The following is a 13,716-nucleotide window of genomic DNA, read 5'->3' as shown; positions in this document are numbered from 1 at the left end:
CTGTCATATGGTAGGCAAGCATTCTATCATTGAGCTATACGTCTCATTGCTTCCCTCCTCTTCCTCCTCCTCTTCTTTCTTGAGACGGGGCCTTCTTTCACTGTGTAGCCCTGCCTGGCTGGCCTGGAATGCCCTTTGTAGACTAGATTGACCTCCAACTCAGAGATCTGCCTGCCTCTGCCACCAGAGTGCTGGGATTAGAGGTGAGCGCCACCATGTTCCCCTCTTCTTGAATTACGTGTGTATGAGCTGGTTGCAAGACTTAAATCCCAGCACTCAGGAGGCAGAGACAGGAAGATCTCTTAGTCTGAGGCCAACCTAGTCTACAAGGGGAGTTCCAGGCCAGCCAGGGGGTACACAGAAACCTTGTTTTGGAACAAAATGATGAGTATATGTAGCTGTGGATCAGTGTGTGGCTGTGTGTGTACATCTGAGTGCAGTGCCCTTGCAGACCAGAAGAGGTCGTCAGTCCCCTAGGCACTGGAGTTAACAGTCTGTGAGCAGCCAGCCACATGGGAGCTGGGACCCCACCTCTGATTTTCTGCAAGACCAGGAAGCGCTCTTACTCACTGGACCGGCCCCTTTGGAAAATGTTTGTGAGAAAGGGTTTTAGAAAATTGTCAAGGCTGGCTTTGAACTCATTTTGCAACCCCTGAATTTGATTCTGCTTTGACTTACTGAGTAACTTGGGTTACAGGCCTGTGCCAACGTAACTGTCTACTAAGTTTTTTAAGTGCCCCCTTGTAAATATACCTTATTAGATGCTGGGATTTTTCTTTCTTTTCTGGGAGCAAGACTGTGGCATGCTCCCTTGTTTAGCTTAATAGTCTGTTCTTGGAAAAGGGCTTAGTGTTATCTTAGGGATTTCAACTGGAAACTAGTGGATCCTGGTGGTTGTTTCCAGACTGCAACGTAAAGACTCCCATTAAAGAACTGGGCATTAAGGTCGAGGTTTACACTTTTGCATGAGTATTAGGCTCCTCTGTCCAAAACAAGCAGGAAGAACGCCTTTTATAAGTAGCACATACTGTATTTTTTGCAGGAGAAAATGGTGGGAGGAGATGCCTCTAAAATGGTTGCTTCTATGAATTATTCCCTAGACATCCATCGTCCCCAAACCCCTCGATAGCAAATCCGCCCTTGAGGAGGTCAAGAGGTGCCCCAGCCCAGGGCTCTTTGCAAAGCAACCTTTGGATGCAAACTAGCTCCTACCCAGGGTACCTTACGGGAGTGACACTTAACTTCTCCAGTGCTCTCCTTTTCAAGTAGGCACGAGCACGTTCAGAAGGCCTGCCTGGCTTGACCCAGCGCAACTTCCGTAGCTCCGAGATGCTGGGGCGATTTTGTCGCAAAACCGCGCGAGACTTCCGTGTCTCCACCCTCTTCCCGTCATTCTTTTAATCTCGGAGTTTTAGTTTGGTCGGGGGGTCTTGTTTGTAGTTGGAGGCCGAGCTCCGGGAGTGACGTAGGGCGCGCGCGCGCGCAAGCGACTCCTCGGCCCCCCGCGGTCCCGCTCTCCTCTTCCCCTTCGTCTCCGGGCTGAGAATCCCCGTGTCTCCTTCCAACCCTCTTTGTGGTCCATTGTCGCGCGTTCCGGTCCGCCCGGAAAACAAGCCCGCCGGCGCGCGCTTCCAACGGCCCCGACCGCTGCCAGGTGGGGGAGGGGAAGGAAAGGCCCGGGCGGCGGGATTGCGAGGAGAGGACCGTGCCCGGGGGCTTCGGGGGTGGACAAGGGGGAATCCGTGGGGACAGTGAAACTGTCGGAGCGATCGCCCTGCCCGGGATGGCAGGCCGGCCTCGGCGGGAGGGAGGCGGGCGTGCTGTCCCCGGGGGATTGTCCCTCCTCTGGTCCTTGTTCATCATCACCGTGTCTGCCCGCCGCCGGGCCCCAGGCCTCCTCTGACAGCACCATGGGTGACAGTGATGATGAATACGACCGAAGACGCAGGGACAAATTTCGAAGAGAGCGCAGCGACTATGACCGTTCCCGGGAAAGGGATGAAAGACGGCGAGGGGACGATTGGAATGACCGGTGAGACAATATTAACGTCCATGCCCCGCCACGCACAACCCTTCCGCGCCGCAATTTTTTTTTTCTCGTTTCCTTTTTGTCTTTACCTTACAAAATCTTATTAGGATGCAGTTTACCGTTGGGCCATTTTTGTAGTTCAGTCTATTCACCGTTGGCTCAGATTTCGAGCTTTTAACCAAAGTTATGGTCAGTATTAGTGGTGGACAGGAGCTCTGCACAGCTGATTGGACTGCATCTTCCGTGCAGGCTACATAGGGAGACACAATCTCAAATCCAAATAATAAAAAAGCACAAACTGACCGACGTGAACAACCTGATTGGCCTGAAACTCTTTAGGTAGCTCAAGATGACATTAAACTTCTGAATTAAGGAAATATTCTACCACATCCTGTTTAGGAATTTTTTGAAACAGGTAATTGAGATAAGAAATGTGGAAGTGCATTTCTTTTATATAATAAAATGTTTATGGGGGGTTTGCTTACATTATGTCCATGCACCTCATTCGTTCCCGATGCCCATGGAGGCCAACAGATTAGATCCTTTGGGAAATGGGCAGTAAAGATGGTTGTGAATTGCTTTGTGGGTGCTGGGACTCAAACCCTAGTCCTTAGCAAGAGGAGCCAACCAAGAGTAGTTAAAAGGAGTGCATTTAACTACTGAGCCAGCTCTCTACCTCTCTTCCCTTTTAAATCCAGAGGTGAAGTAAAAACAACAAAAACATAGCCAGTTTAGTGAGTTAAGCGCCATAGCTCAACTTGAAATCAGATTTCTTTATTTTTAAAGATTTATTTATTTGAGTGCTCAGTTTGCATGCACATCTGCATGACAGAAGAGGGCATCCAGTCCCTGTAGTTGTTGCTGGGATTTGAACTCATGACCTGGATAAGCAGCTAGTGCTCTTAACTGCTGAGTCATCTCTCCGTTTCTTTAGAGGGATTTGAAGTGACTTTTTGTGATAGAATTTAAGAGGTTGAGACCAGCCAGGGCTACATGGTGAGACTCCCTCTCAATAAACAAGTAAATATGAAATGATGGGAAAGCCTGCCAGTCAGCACTTAGAAGCCTAGTGTGGGTGTGATTGTGAGAGTGTGTGGATGGTATATGCAAATGAGTGTGATTTATGGGGTCTCCAGCTAGAGGAATGAGCATCTGTGAGTGGCTTGCCGCATGAGCTAAACGGAGCCTCACGTGGGTCCCCTGTAGGATTAGCAAGAACCCTTAACCACTGAGTCAGTTCTCCAGCCCCTAGCACATTATCAAAAATTAATTATTTAGTTTTTGGTATGTTTTTCCAGACAGAGTTTCTCTGTACAGCCTTGACTGTCCTGTAACTCACTCTGTAGACCAAGCTAGCCTCCAACTCAAAAGATCTACCTGCCTGCCTCTGCCTTCCAAGTGCTGGTATTAAACTATGGTTTTTGTTTTTTTAACGTATAAGTGTTTTGCCTACGTGATTTCTGTGCACCACATTCATGCTGTGCCTGATAGCTGTAGGAAGACAGAACACTGTTGTATCCTTAGAGCTGGAACTGACAGAAGGATGTGAGCTGCTGTGTGGCTCCTAGGAGCTGAGCCTTGCTTCTTTGAACTCTGAGAGCCATCTCTCTAGCCCCCTTGCCCTTTAGGTTTTGAGAAAGGGCCTCATGTAGAATAAGCTGACCTGGAACAAAACGCTCCTCCCTTAAGCCTCTTTAGGGCTGGAAATAGAAGGGTGAGCCACTATGCCCAGCTCGCCTTAGTGCTTCTTCAAGAAAGAAGAAAATCAAATTTGCTTTCCTGAGTCTGAAGCTAGATGAAGTCCTTCAGAGGTCAAAGTGGCTTTGGTTACACGTCACAAGTAGGCATGATCCTTGCAAAGGAACTTATGTTCTGAGGAGCAGAAGATGGCCATCTATGAAGTGCATTGGAGAGCCACAGGAAGGAGACACTTAGCTGGACGGCTAGGGAGTTCCCTAGACACAGGTGCTGTGAACAGCTTGCAGTCAGTAAGCATAACACAGTTGTGACAGGAGCACATGCTCTTGGTTGACGTAGTGCTTCACAGACTGTAGAGAGACATTGCTGTTTTTCTTAGTGGAGCTGCAGGAGTGCTGGTTAAAGCCGGAAGTCATGAAAAGGATGCACCGTTGAAGGAAGAGCACCACTTAGTGTCCCTGATAGAGCACTGTGTTTTGTTTCTGGTTTGGTTTTATGGATGAGAAGAATGCATAAAAGAACATTGTGCTAAGTATTGGGTAGTCACTGCAAGAGCAGCTGGGTGATTGATGGGGGAGCCTGGAGTGGTTTTCACAGGTGCCAGTTTTTTTATTGGAGCATTGTCAACACTGGGGCTTCACACTTAGTGCTTGGCAGATGTGTGTAGGAAAAGAAGCTAAGAGAAGTTGTTACTAAGAGGAAAACTGTCAGTATTTGTTGCTAGTGGAGCTTGCTGGTAGAAACTCATTTTAGAAACGTCTGTATATTTTTTTTTTTTAAAGATTTATTTATTTATTATATGTAAGTACACTGTAGCTGTCTTCAGACATTCCAGAAGAAGGCGCCAGATCTCGTTACGGGTGGTTGTGAGCCACCATGTGGTTGCTGGGATTTGAACTCTGGAACTTCGGAAGAGCAGTCGGGTGCTCTTACCCACTGAGCCATCTCACCAGCCCGAAACGTCTGTATATTAGTGTGAGTAGTCCTCCTGATGTTCAGACGCTTCTGAGATGAGAGTCTGTGATGCAACATGGCTCGATGCTGTACAGTGAGAAGTCTCAGGAGCTGTTTCAGATCTGGTCGCTGCCGTGGTTTTGGTTTTTTTTTTTTTTTTTTTTTGGTTTTTTGAGACAGAGTTTCTCTGTGCAGCCCTAGCTGTTCTGGAACTCACTCTGTAGACCAGGCTGGCTTCAAACTCAGAAATTCGCCTGCCTCTACCTCCCAAGTGCTGGGATTAAAGGAGTGCGCCACCACGCCCACCCAGCTGGCCGTGATTTTAATGTAACAGAACTGAAGGGCATTGGCAATTCTAGGCAAGTGTTTGAGCCACAGCTCTAGCCTGCTGGTGTGGTTTGATGAATCAGTCCAACACACTTCAGAGTTAGTTTTGACACAGGGTCTTATGTAGCCCAGTGTATCTCATACACAATGTAGCTGCCTCCATTTTTAAGTGCTAGACTTACACTCTGCCTGCTTCAACTTACTCTTAAACCAGCTCTTTCCAGGAGCAGGGCTCACACCTCTAATCAGCACTCTTACGGCAAATGCAGGGATATTTATAAGTTGGAGACAATCTTGGTCTAAGTAGGGAGTTCCAGGCCATCCTTGAATACAAGTGAGAGCCTGTCTCAAAAACCAAAAGGGGGCTAAATACCTTTAATTACAGGAGTCAGGAGTTGGAGGATCTCTTGAGTTTGAGGCCGGCCTGGTCTATATAGTGAGTTTACATAGAGAGACCCTGTCTATCTATAAATAAATAAACAATCCCCCTGCCCTCACACACATACCAGATACCTAGCCCAGCTGCTCAAGAGGGTGAGCGCTCTGTCAGCACAGCAAGATTATGTTAGCTTTATGCAGAAACCAGAAAGAGAAGCCCAGATTATCTGAAGAGGCCATTGAGTGTTTCCTTTGTGATAATATATCTGTGTGAGGAGTGGTCACGTTCTTCCCCTTATCAAGCCAGACCTAGAAGAGAGCAGTGCTCCTCCAGAGCAGGGTGGGGTTTTTTGTTTTCTTTTAAAAGAAAATTCTTACTTTTCATAAAAACATATACTTAACTTAGCATAGTGTCATAGGCTGATAATCTCATCTTCTTTTGAAGCTGAAACAGGAGGATCTCAAGTTCAAGATCTGCCTGTAGGGGCAGCTTGTGCACTGCCTAGTGTACAGTGAGTTTGGGGGCAGCCTGCGTAGTTCAGGGACACCATCTCAAGTTTTCTGAAAGGGAAGCAGGGCTGGGGTCTAGCATAACTCAGTGGTCGAGTGAATTCAAGAAGTACTAGATTCAGTCTGTGTATCCTCAGAGTAATTTATATTAATGTGTAGCTTTAACATTCGTAGATGCTAAATGCCGGCTTAAGGTAGGCGTAGTGATGTCCCTGTGATCCCAGCACCTGGGAGCTGGAAGCGGGAGAAGAGAAACTCAAAGTGATGAGCTTTGGTTATGGAGGGAGCTGGAGGCCAGCTTGCGTGGGAACCACGGCAGCTGTCAGGCTACTGTTTCCTGTTGTTTGTTTGCTTGTGTGTAGTGCTGGAGGGTGGAGCCCAGGCCGCCTGGGTTTCCTAGGCAGGCATTGCAGCTGATGGACAGCTCCATCTCAGCCCCATCTCTGCTATTGCAACTTGTTCTCACTTCCAGAGAGTGGGACCGCGGCCGGGAGCGCCGCAGTCGGGGTGAATATCGAGACTATGACAGGAACCGAAGGGAGCGCTTCTCTCCCCCTCGACACGAACTCAGCCCCCCCCAGAAGCGCATGCGGAGAGACTGGTGAGGTGGCATCACTTTCTTTTTTTACCCTCAGGGCCCTCAGGCCTCAGCCCTGCTCCTGCTGAAAGCTGGCTGCTTCCTTGCCTCAGTATCCCACACACCCAGTGTTCCTTTGTCCCTTTTATCCCTTGGGTGAGAGACCATAGCCTCCATGTGCCCCTCCTCGTGCCCTTGTCCATGTTGTGGAGAGGTAGCTCTGGATCCTTCTGTGTCTGACTTTTGTGTCCCCTACCCTCAGGGATGAGCACAGCTCTGACCCATACCACAGTGGCTATGACATGCCCTATGCTGGGGGGGGTGGGGGACCAACTTACGGCCCCCCTCAGCCCTGGGGCCACCCAGACGTCCACATCATGCAGCACCATGTCCTGCCCATCCAGGCCAGGTAAGGCGTGGGGTTCTGGGGAGAAGGTGGTTGCCGAGTTTGGGGGAATGTCTGGGGTTGTGGGGGACTATGGTTGGATCTTGGGACAGGCTAGGTTCTAGGGTGCTTGCATGCTTAGAGTGGTGGGCGAGTAGTCACAGGAAGCAGAGACTGACTACCTGGGCTCTCCGTCTTGCTCACAAGCAAGCCTTTGTGATTGGATGCCCCCCCCCCCCAGGCTGGGCAGCATCGCAGAGATTGACTTGGGGGTGCCGCCACCCATAATGAAGTCCTTCAAAGAGTTCCTCCTGTCTCTGGATGACTCTGTGGATGAGACGGAGGCAGTGAAACGCTACAATGACTACAAGCTGGACTTCCGAAGGCAGCAGATGCAGGACTTTTTCCTGGCTCACAAAGATGAGGAGTGGTGAGTGCCCCTGCTTGCCTGCCCCCTTGGCCCTGGCCCATTTCTCTGGTTTGGCTGGAGGAGCTGCAGCCCTGTCCTCTGGTTCTCCCCACCGTGGTACTTCCTGGGAGTGGGGAAGGGGAGGGAAACACTGTTGGCTGGTGGGACCACACCCACCTCCTTCTCTGCCTTCCTCACTGGGACACCTCCAGGCAGCTGACCAGAGCCACTTAGCCTCTTGGTACAGCACACAGACTGCGATCCTCTTGTTGGTGTGGGTCATTGTCATCCCCAGTCAACAGGACCCAGTGTGGCCGTGGTCTCCCAAAGGCAACGAGTGAAGCCAGACAAGAACAGCCAAGATCTCAGGGTCGTTTGACAGAAAAAAAGAATTTGAATTTTTTTTTCCTTATGTGGATGTTTTAATTTTAATCAACCATCTTTTCCCCCCTCCTGCTCCTCCTCCTCATCCTTTCTGCTCCTCCTCCTTGAAAAGAGCCAGAACTGGGAACCACACCCGCTCATCGACGGAGCTCGGAGCAAACCCACCTCCACCCCCACCATACCCAGCCCATACATGAGCCCCCGGGCTGAGCGGCGGGGCCGGCCAGGCAGACAGGCAGGGCACCGCTGTGCACAATGCAGTGGTCTAGCTGAATGTATTGCTCAGGCAGCTAGTCAGTCAGGGCCCCCACCGCGGAGGCCCGCGGGGCGGGGCATCTAGGCCGGTCACCCCAGCCAGGAGCCAGCGGGCAGCCCGCCAGCCAGCATGGGCCCTGGGCGCCACTAGTTAAATCTTGAGCTCTGTTTGACCAAGCAGCCAAGGTAAAGACCCTGGAGGTGACGCCTGCGGCTTTCCTCTCTGCTCAGCCTGTTCTGTCCTGTCTCATGTGCCCTCTGACTGCCCTGTGTGTCTTGGGATCGCTCGTGCACCTTCCATTCTTTCTCTCTCCATGTTCTTGCTCTCTGCTACACACTTCTTATTTCTGTTTTCTCAACCTGTCTGTCTTTGTTTTAGATTTCGGGGCCCTCACATTTCCCCCATTTCTCCTTTTCTCCTACCCCTAATTTCTTCTGCCTTTGTTTTTCTCCCCTGCCCTCAGAGGCCTATTAAAATGTTTTCTTTTTCATACTCTGCCCAGATCCTAACCCTCCAGCCCTCTTCTATCCCATGGCCTACCTGAGGCTGTGCAGGCACTTGGCCTCTTTCTTTGCTCTTTCCTGCCCCTCTGCCTTTTCTTCCTTCGAGGGGAGAAAGGTGTCCTGCCTTTTGGCCTTTTCTATCTGGTACACTTGAGGTTTCCTTCTGGCTCCACCTGGGGTGGAGGGAGTTGGTGGGAGCCTCATCTGGGCTTGGCCAGGAGAGGGAGGTTCTCTGGGGCTCCTGCTCCCTTAGCTTTCCCTGAAGCTATGGGAAAGGGCACCTTCTCAGCCTAGTGCTTCCCAGAGGCTCACAGCATAGAGCTGCCTCATAACCCTGGCCTTCCCCAGAGCCATGGTCCTCCTAACCCAGAGCTCTCAATTCCTGGTTCTCCCCAGATCTTTCCAGAGTACAACCTCTGGTTCCTTTTGGGGTGTTGGGTGGTTTTAGTGCACCCCTTTCTTGATTTTAAGGCCTTCTGTGGGTGTGAGAGGCTATGCCCTGCCTTTCTTGGGCCCCTCCCCACATTCTGGTCTTGACTGCTCATAACTGTTTTGTCTCTCCCATCCTGCTTGCTTTCTTGTCCAGGTTCCGATCTAAGTACCACCCTGATGAGGTGGGAAAGCGTCGGCAGGAGGCCCGGGGGGCCCTGCAGAACCGACTGAAGGTGTTCCTGTCCCTCATGGAGAGTGGCTGGTTTGATAACCTTCTCTTGGACATAGACAAAGCTGATGCCATTGTCAAGATGCTAGATGCAGGTATGGGCTTAAAGGGTAGGGAGGTCTTGGCTGGGAGGTTACAGGATAGAAACCAGAGCCTTTGGGTTGTGACCTGCTGTTGTCATTGGTAGCTGTCATTAAGATGGAAGGTGGCACAGAGAACGATCTCCGAATTTTGGAGCAGGAGGAGGAGGAGGAACAGGCAGGCAAGACTGGGGAGGCCAGCAAGAAAGAGGAGGCCCGTGCTGGACCAGCCCTGGGGGAAGGAGAGCGCAAAGCCAATGATAAGGATGAGAAGAAAGAAGATGGAAAACAGGTCGAGGGGCAGGGGCTGAGGGAGCTGGAAGCTGTACTGGGGATGTGGGGGGTTGGAGGGGGTGACTAATGCAGCCAGCAGGAAAGACTGACATTGTCGGAACTATCTCATAGGCTGAGAATGACAGTTCCAACGATGACAAAACTAAAAAATCTGAGGGTGATGGGGACAAGGAGGAGAAGAAAGAAGAGGCTGAGAAGGAAGCCAAAAAGGTAAGGTGTGTTTTGCATGAGACCAAGATGTCGGGGCGGCTCCTGAGGGGTCTTGATGGCCTCCTCCTGCTGCTTCCACAGAGCAAGAAGCGGAACAGGAAGCAGAGTGGCGACGACAGCTTCGATGAGGGCAGTGTGTCCGAGTCTGAGTCCGAGTCTGAGGGTGGTCAGGCCGAGGAGGAGAAGGAGGAGGCCGGTACTTGTCATTTTCTCACTTCTGCTCCTTTGCTTTCCTGTGTTGGGTGAGGGTGTGTGAGTGTGTGTGTGTGTAAGTGCATTTTTATAAATAACTCTTCATTGTGTAGCTTGGCTAGCTCCCAAATAAATGAGAAGACTATAAGACTTTTTGATAAACTTTACAGCACAATAGCTGAACTACTAACCTATTCTATTCCTCTAAGCCAATCTGTTTACTTCCAGGCAAAAGGCAAAATCCCCAAGATACTTGGATTTTTGTACTGATTTGGCTCTCTGTTCCAGATGTGGTCCCATGTGTCTCTCCTCAGACCTCTACCTCTTGGTCCTCCTTCTCTCTGTGTCTCCTTGGCTGGGATTGGAAGTCCAGCCCTATTCTAGCCCTGTTCTTTCCTTTCTTCAGCCATTGGCTGATGAGCTTTTATAGAGAATAAATGGGGAAATGTTTACACAGACATTCAGGCAGGACTTTGGTTAAGCATTACAGTGCCACGTCTGAATTGCAGCCAGATGCTGGGCAGAGAAAGCAGCATTTGAGTAATATAAGGATAATCTTTACACTGTGTGTGGGGGGGTGTTTCTGGGGTGATGGCTAGTTTTAAATGCTTACACATTATATTTATGTATAATAAAGTTGTAATTGATTACATCTTGCTTAGAAGAAGCACTTAAAGAAAAGGAGAAGCCCAAAGAGGAGGAGAAGGAGAAGCCTAAGGATGCTGCAGGGTTGGAGTGTAAGCCCCGGCCCTTGCATAAGACTTGCTCTCTCTTCATGCGCAACATCGCACCCAACATTTCTCGGGCAGAGATCATTTCTGTGAGTGGGGACATGGGTCTTAGGGGCAGGGTTGGTGTGAATCCCAGATTCTTCAGGTGGCAGACTGCCTTTGGCATCGGGAGGCCTGGTCCCTGTGGATCCCCACCCTTTGAGGCCTGGCTCAGTGTGCATTGTCTTTGTTGGGTGCTGGCCTTTTCTTCCTGGGAGATGAAGGACACTTGTTTAGGGTTCTAAGCAGTGGAGATGAGGGGAAGGAGTGAGTTGAGTTCCTATGTGGCTTTTCTTTTCCCTTGATTCTTTTGACTCTTGCAGCTTTGTAAACGATACCCAGGCTTTATGCGAGTGGCACTGTCGGAGCCCCAGCCAGAGAGGAGGTAAGAAGCTGCACATCTTGGGATGGGGTAAGGAGGCACCCTGGCTCTGTTCTGGGACAATGCTGATAAGCTTTGTTATGTATGTAGGTTTTTCCGCCGTGGCTGGGTGACTTTCGACCGCAGTGTTAACATTAAGGAGATATGTTGGAACCTGCAGAACATTCGGGTGAGTGTTGGCAGTGGGGCTGTAGGAAGCATGGTTGGGCTCCGCATGTCCATTTCCTCTGTGTCCACTCAGAGCTGTGAGGCTTCACCTGCAGCCTTCACTTCTGTCTGAGAAGTTCTGGGACTGTGACCATGGTTCAGTCCCCTCTGGGGAGAGCTTGGGTTCAAGGGTCTCTGTAGGGCCAACTCTCAGGGTGCAGTTCTGGGGCAGTCATGGCCTCCTTGTTGATTATGTCCCTATAGCTCCGCGAGTGTGAACTGAGTCCCGGTGTGAACAGAGACCTGACCCGTCGTGTCCGCAACATAAATGGCATTACACAGCACAAGCAGATAGTGCGCAATGACATCAAGTTGGCAGCCAAGCTAATCCACACCCTGGATGACAGGACCCAGCTCTGGGCCTCTGAGCCTGGGACGCCTCCTGTGCCCACAGTCAGTGACTCCCAGGAGATGGCTCCTTGTGCTGCTACCCCTGACCTCATGTGCTTGTTTTCCTGACCCCTGGGTCCTACCCACAACCTCCTTTGTTTGCTCCTTTGTCTGGGTGCTACCCCCTCAAGCTTCCAACAGCATAGTCATCTGTGGGTTAGGGTGGACGAACGAGATTAGGAGACAGGGTTTGTCCGTGATGCTGATCCTCTCTCTTCATGGCCCAGTTTCTGCGCTGATTTCTCTGCCTTACTGTCCATCTCCTCCTCGCTAGAGCCTCCCCTCGCAAAACCCCATCCTGAAGAACATCACTGACTACCTGATCGAGGAAGTGAGTGCTGAGGAGGAGGAGCTTCTGGGGAGCAGTGGGGGGCCCCCTCCTGAGGAGCCTCCCAAGGAGGGCAACCCAGCCGAGATCAACGTGGAGAGGGATGAGAAGCTGATCAAGGTGCCAGTTCCGACCATCTGGAGCATGCGTCCAGGGGAGTGCGTCATGCGGCTTTCTGTATCGGGGCTGAATAGTGACCCTGTGTGTCCACCCTCCCTCCCTCCAGGTCTTGGATAAACTTCTTCTCTATTTGCGTATCGTGCATTCTCTGGATTATTATAACACCTGTGAGTACCCTAATGAAGACGAGATGCCCAACCGCTGTGGCATAATCCACGTTCGGGGGCCCATGCCTCCCAACCGAATCAGTCACGGAGAAGGTACATTGCAGGTCCCTCATGTTGTCTTTCATGGCCAACCTCTGTCTACTGTCCCTCCTCTTCCCCCTTGCTCCAGTCTCCCTCTCAGCCTGCCTTTGTCACCCACACAGTGCTGGAGTGGCAGAAGACATTTGAGGAGAAACTGACTCCGCTGTTGAGTGTGCGTGAATCCCTTTCTGAAGAAGAGGCCCAGAAGATGGGTCGGAAAGACCCAGAGCAGGAAGTGGAGAAGTTTGTCACCTCCAACACGCAGGAACTGGGCAAGGATAAGTGGCTATGTCCTCTCAGTGGCAAGAAATTCAAGGTCTGAGATGTGAAAAGAATTGGTAGGGTAGATTGGGAGGGGGGTTTGGGTAGCAAAACCCCTAAAAGCCTGGAGGAAGCTGTTACCTTCCAGCGGTGTTCGGTGGGGAAGAGACTGCAGCATGCTGTCCGTCCTCATCCCCTCCTCTCAGGGCCCGGAGTTTGTACGCAAGCATATCTTCAATAAGCATGCTGAGAAGATTGAGGAGGTGAAGAAGGAGGTGGCTTTCTTCAATAACTTCCTCACAGACGCCAAGCGCCCAGCTTTGCCTGAGATCAAGCCAGCTCAGCCACCTGGCCCTGCCCAGAGTAAGATACGATCTGTGGTGGCTGCCATACCTTTGACTTCTTTCTTCTTCTTTGAGAAGTGTACTCCACTAACCTTCAGGCCCTATTCCTAGAATTCTTGTCAGTCCCTTTCCTCCCCCGCAGTAATTCATGTTCCTGTCCGTGTTGTACTCCCCCCAGGCCTGACCCCAGGACTTCCCTACCCACATCAGACGCCACAGGGCTTGATGCCGTATGGTCAGCCCCGGCCTCCCATCTTGGGCTATGGAGGTGAGTGTGGAAAGGCAGTGCAGGGATTTGGTGTCTGTAGGGGGCTACAAAGCTTAGGCTGAGGTTGAGGTCAGTTTTTAGTTCACCCTGGGTCTTTGTCATAGCTGGTGCTGTCCGCCCTGCAGTCCCAACAGGAGGGCCTCCATACCCCCATGCTCCATATGGTGCCGGCCGTGGGAACTATGATGCTTTTCGAGGCCAAGGCGGTTATCCTGGAAAACCTCGGAACAGGTGAGCACGAACGACGGCCAGGCTGTCTTTCCCCCCTCTCTGACTGTAGGGACATCTGTTCACATTTCCTTTATTTCACAGGATGGTTCGAGGAGACCCAAGGGCCATAGTGGAGTATCGGGACCTGGATGCCCCGGATGATGTTGATTTCTTTTGAGCCATCCATGTCCCTTCCTTCTGCATTGCTACATCTGTACCCATGACCACTTTATCCCATCAGCTGAAAAGTTTTTTGTACGTTATTTTACCCGCTAGTAAAAACACTTTGGTGTAGCATCTGTTAACTGTGTGCTGTATGTCCCTTCCCAAACACAGGCTGG

General features: G+C 50.9%; 1 protein-coding gene across 6 annotated transcripts; it reads left to right on the top strand.

The window, feature by feature from the left end:
- The first annotated feature begins 1,384 nt into the window (after positions 1–1,384).
- Srrt (serrate, RNA effector molecule) lies at positions 1,385–13,685 on the top strand. Of its 6 annotated transcripts, none has more exons than XM_021162305.2 (20): positions 1,385–1,654; positions 1,893–2,032; positions 6,369–6,497; positions 6,736–6,882; positions 7,100–7,288; positions 8,997–9,166; positions 9,259–9,443; positions 9,557–9,655; positions 9,737–9,851; positions 10,510–10,667; positions 10,941–11,002; positions 11,090–11,168; positions 11,411–11,599; positions 11,871–12,044; positions 12,151–12,304; positions 12,415–12,608; positions 12,760–12,916; positions 13,076–13,165; positions 13,291–13,396; positions 13,478–13,685. In XM_021162305.2, exons 2-20 carry the CDS (start codon positions 1,911–1,913, stop codon positions 13,551–13,553), a joined length of 2,595 nt encoding a protein of 864 aa, XP_021017964.1. In that variant the 5' UTR covers positions 1,385–1,654; positions 1,893–1,910; the 3' UTR covers positions 13,554–13,685. The 6 variants fall into 6 exon arrangements, with proteins under 6 accessions (XP_021017964.1, XP_029333208.1, XP_029333207.1 ...); XM_029477348.1 differs by having other exon boundaries at positions 10,513–10,667; positions 13,270–13,396; positions 13,478–13,669; XM_029477347.1 differs by having other exon boundaries at positions 10,513–10,667; positions 13,064–13,165; positions 13,270–13,396; positions 13,478–13,669.
- Positions 13,686–13,716: the final 31 nt, after the last annotated feature.

Source organism: Mus caroli, chromosome 5 (genome assembly GCF_900094665.2).
Source record: "Mus caroli chromosome 5, CAROLI_EIJ_v1.1, whole genome shotgun sequence".
Classification (NCBI taxonomy): Eukaryota; Metazoa; Chordata; class Mammalia; order Rodentia; family Muridae; genus Mus; species Mus caroli.
Note: the sequence above shows the minus strand (reverse complement) of the source record. Positions and strands in the feature narration are given on the sequence as shown.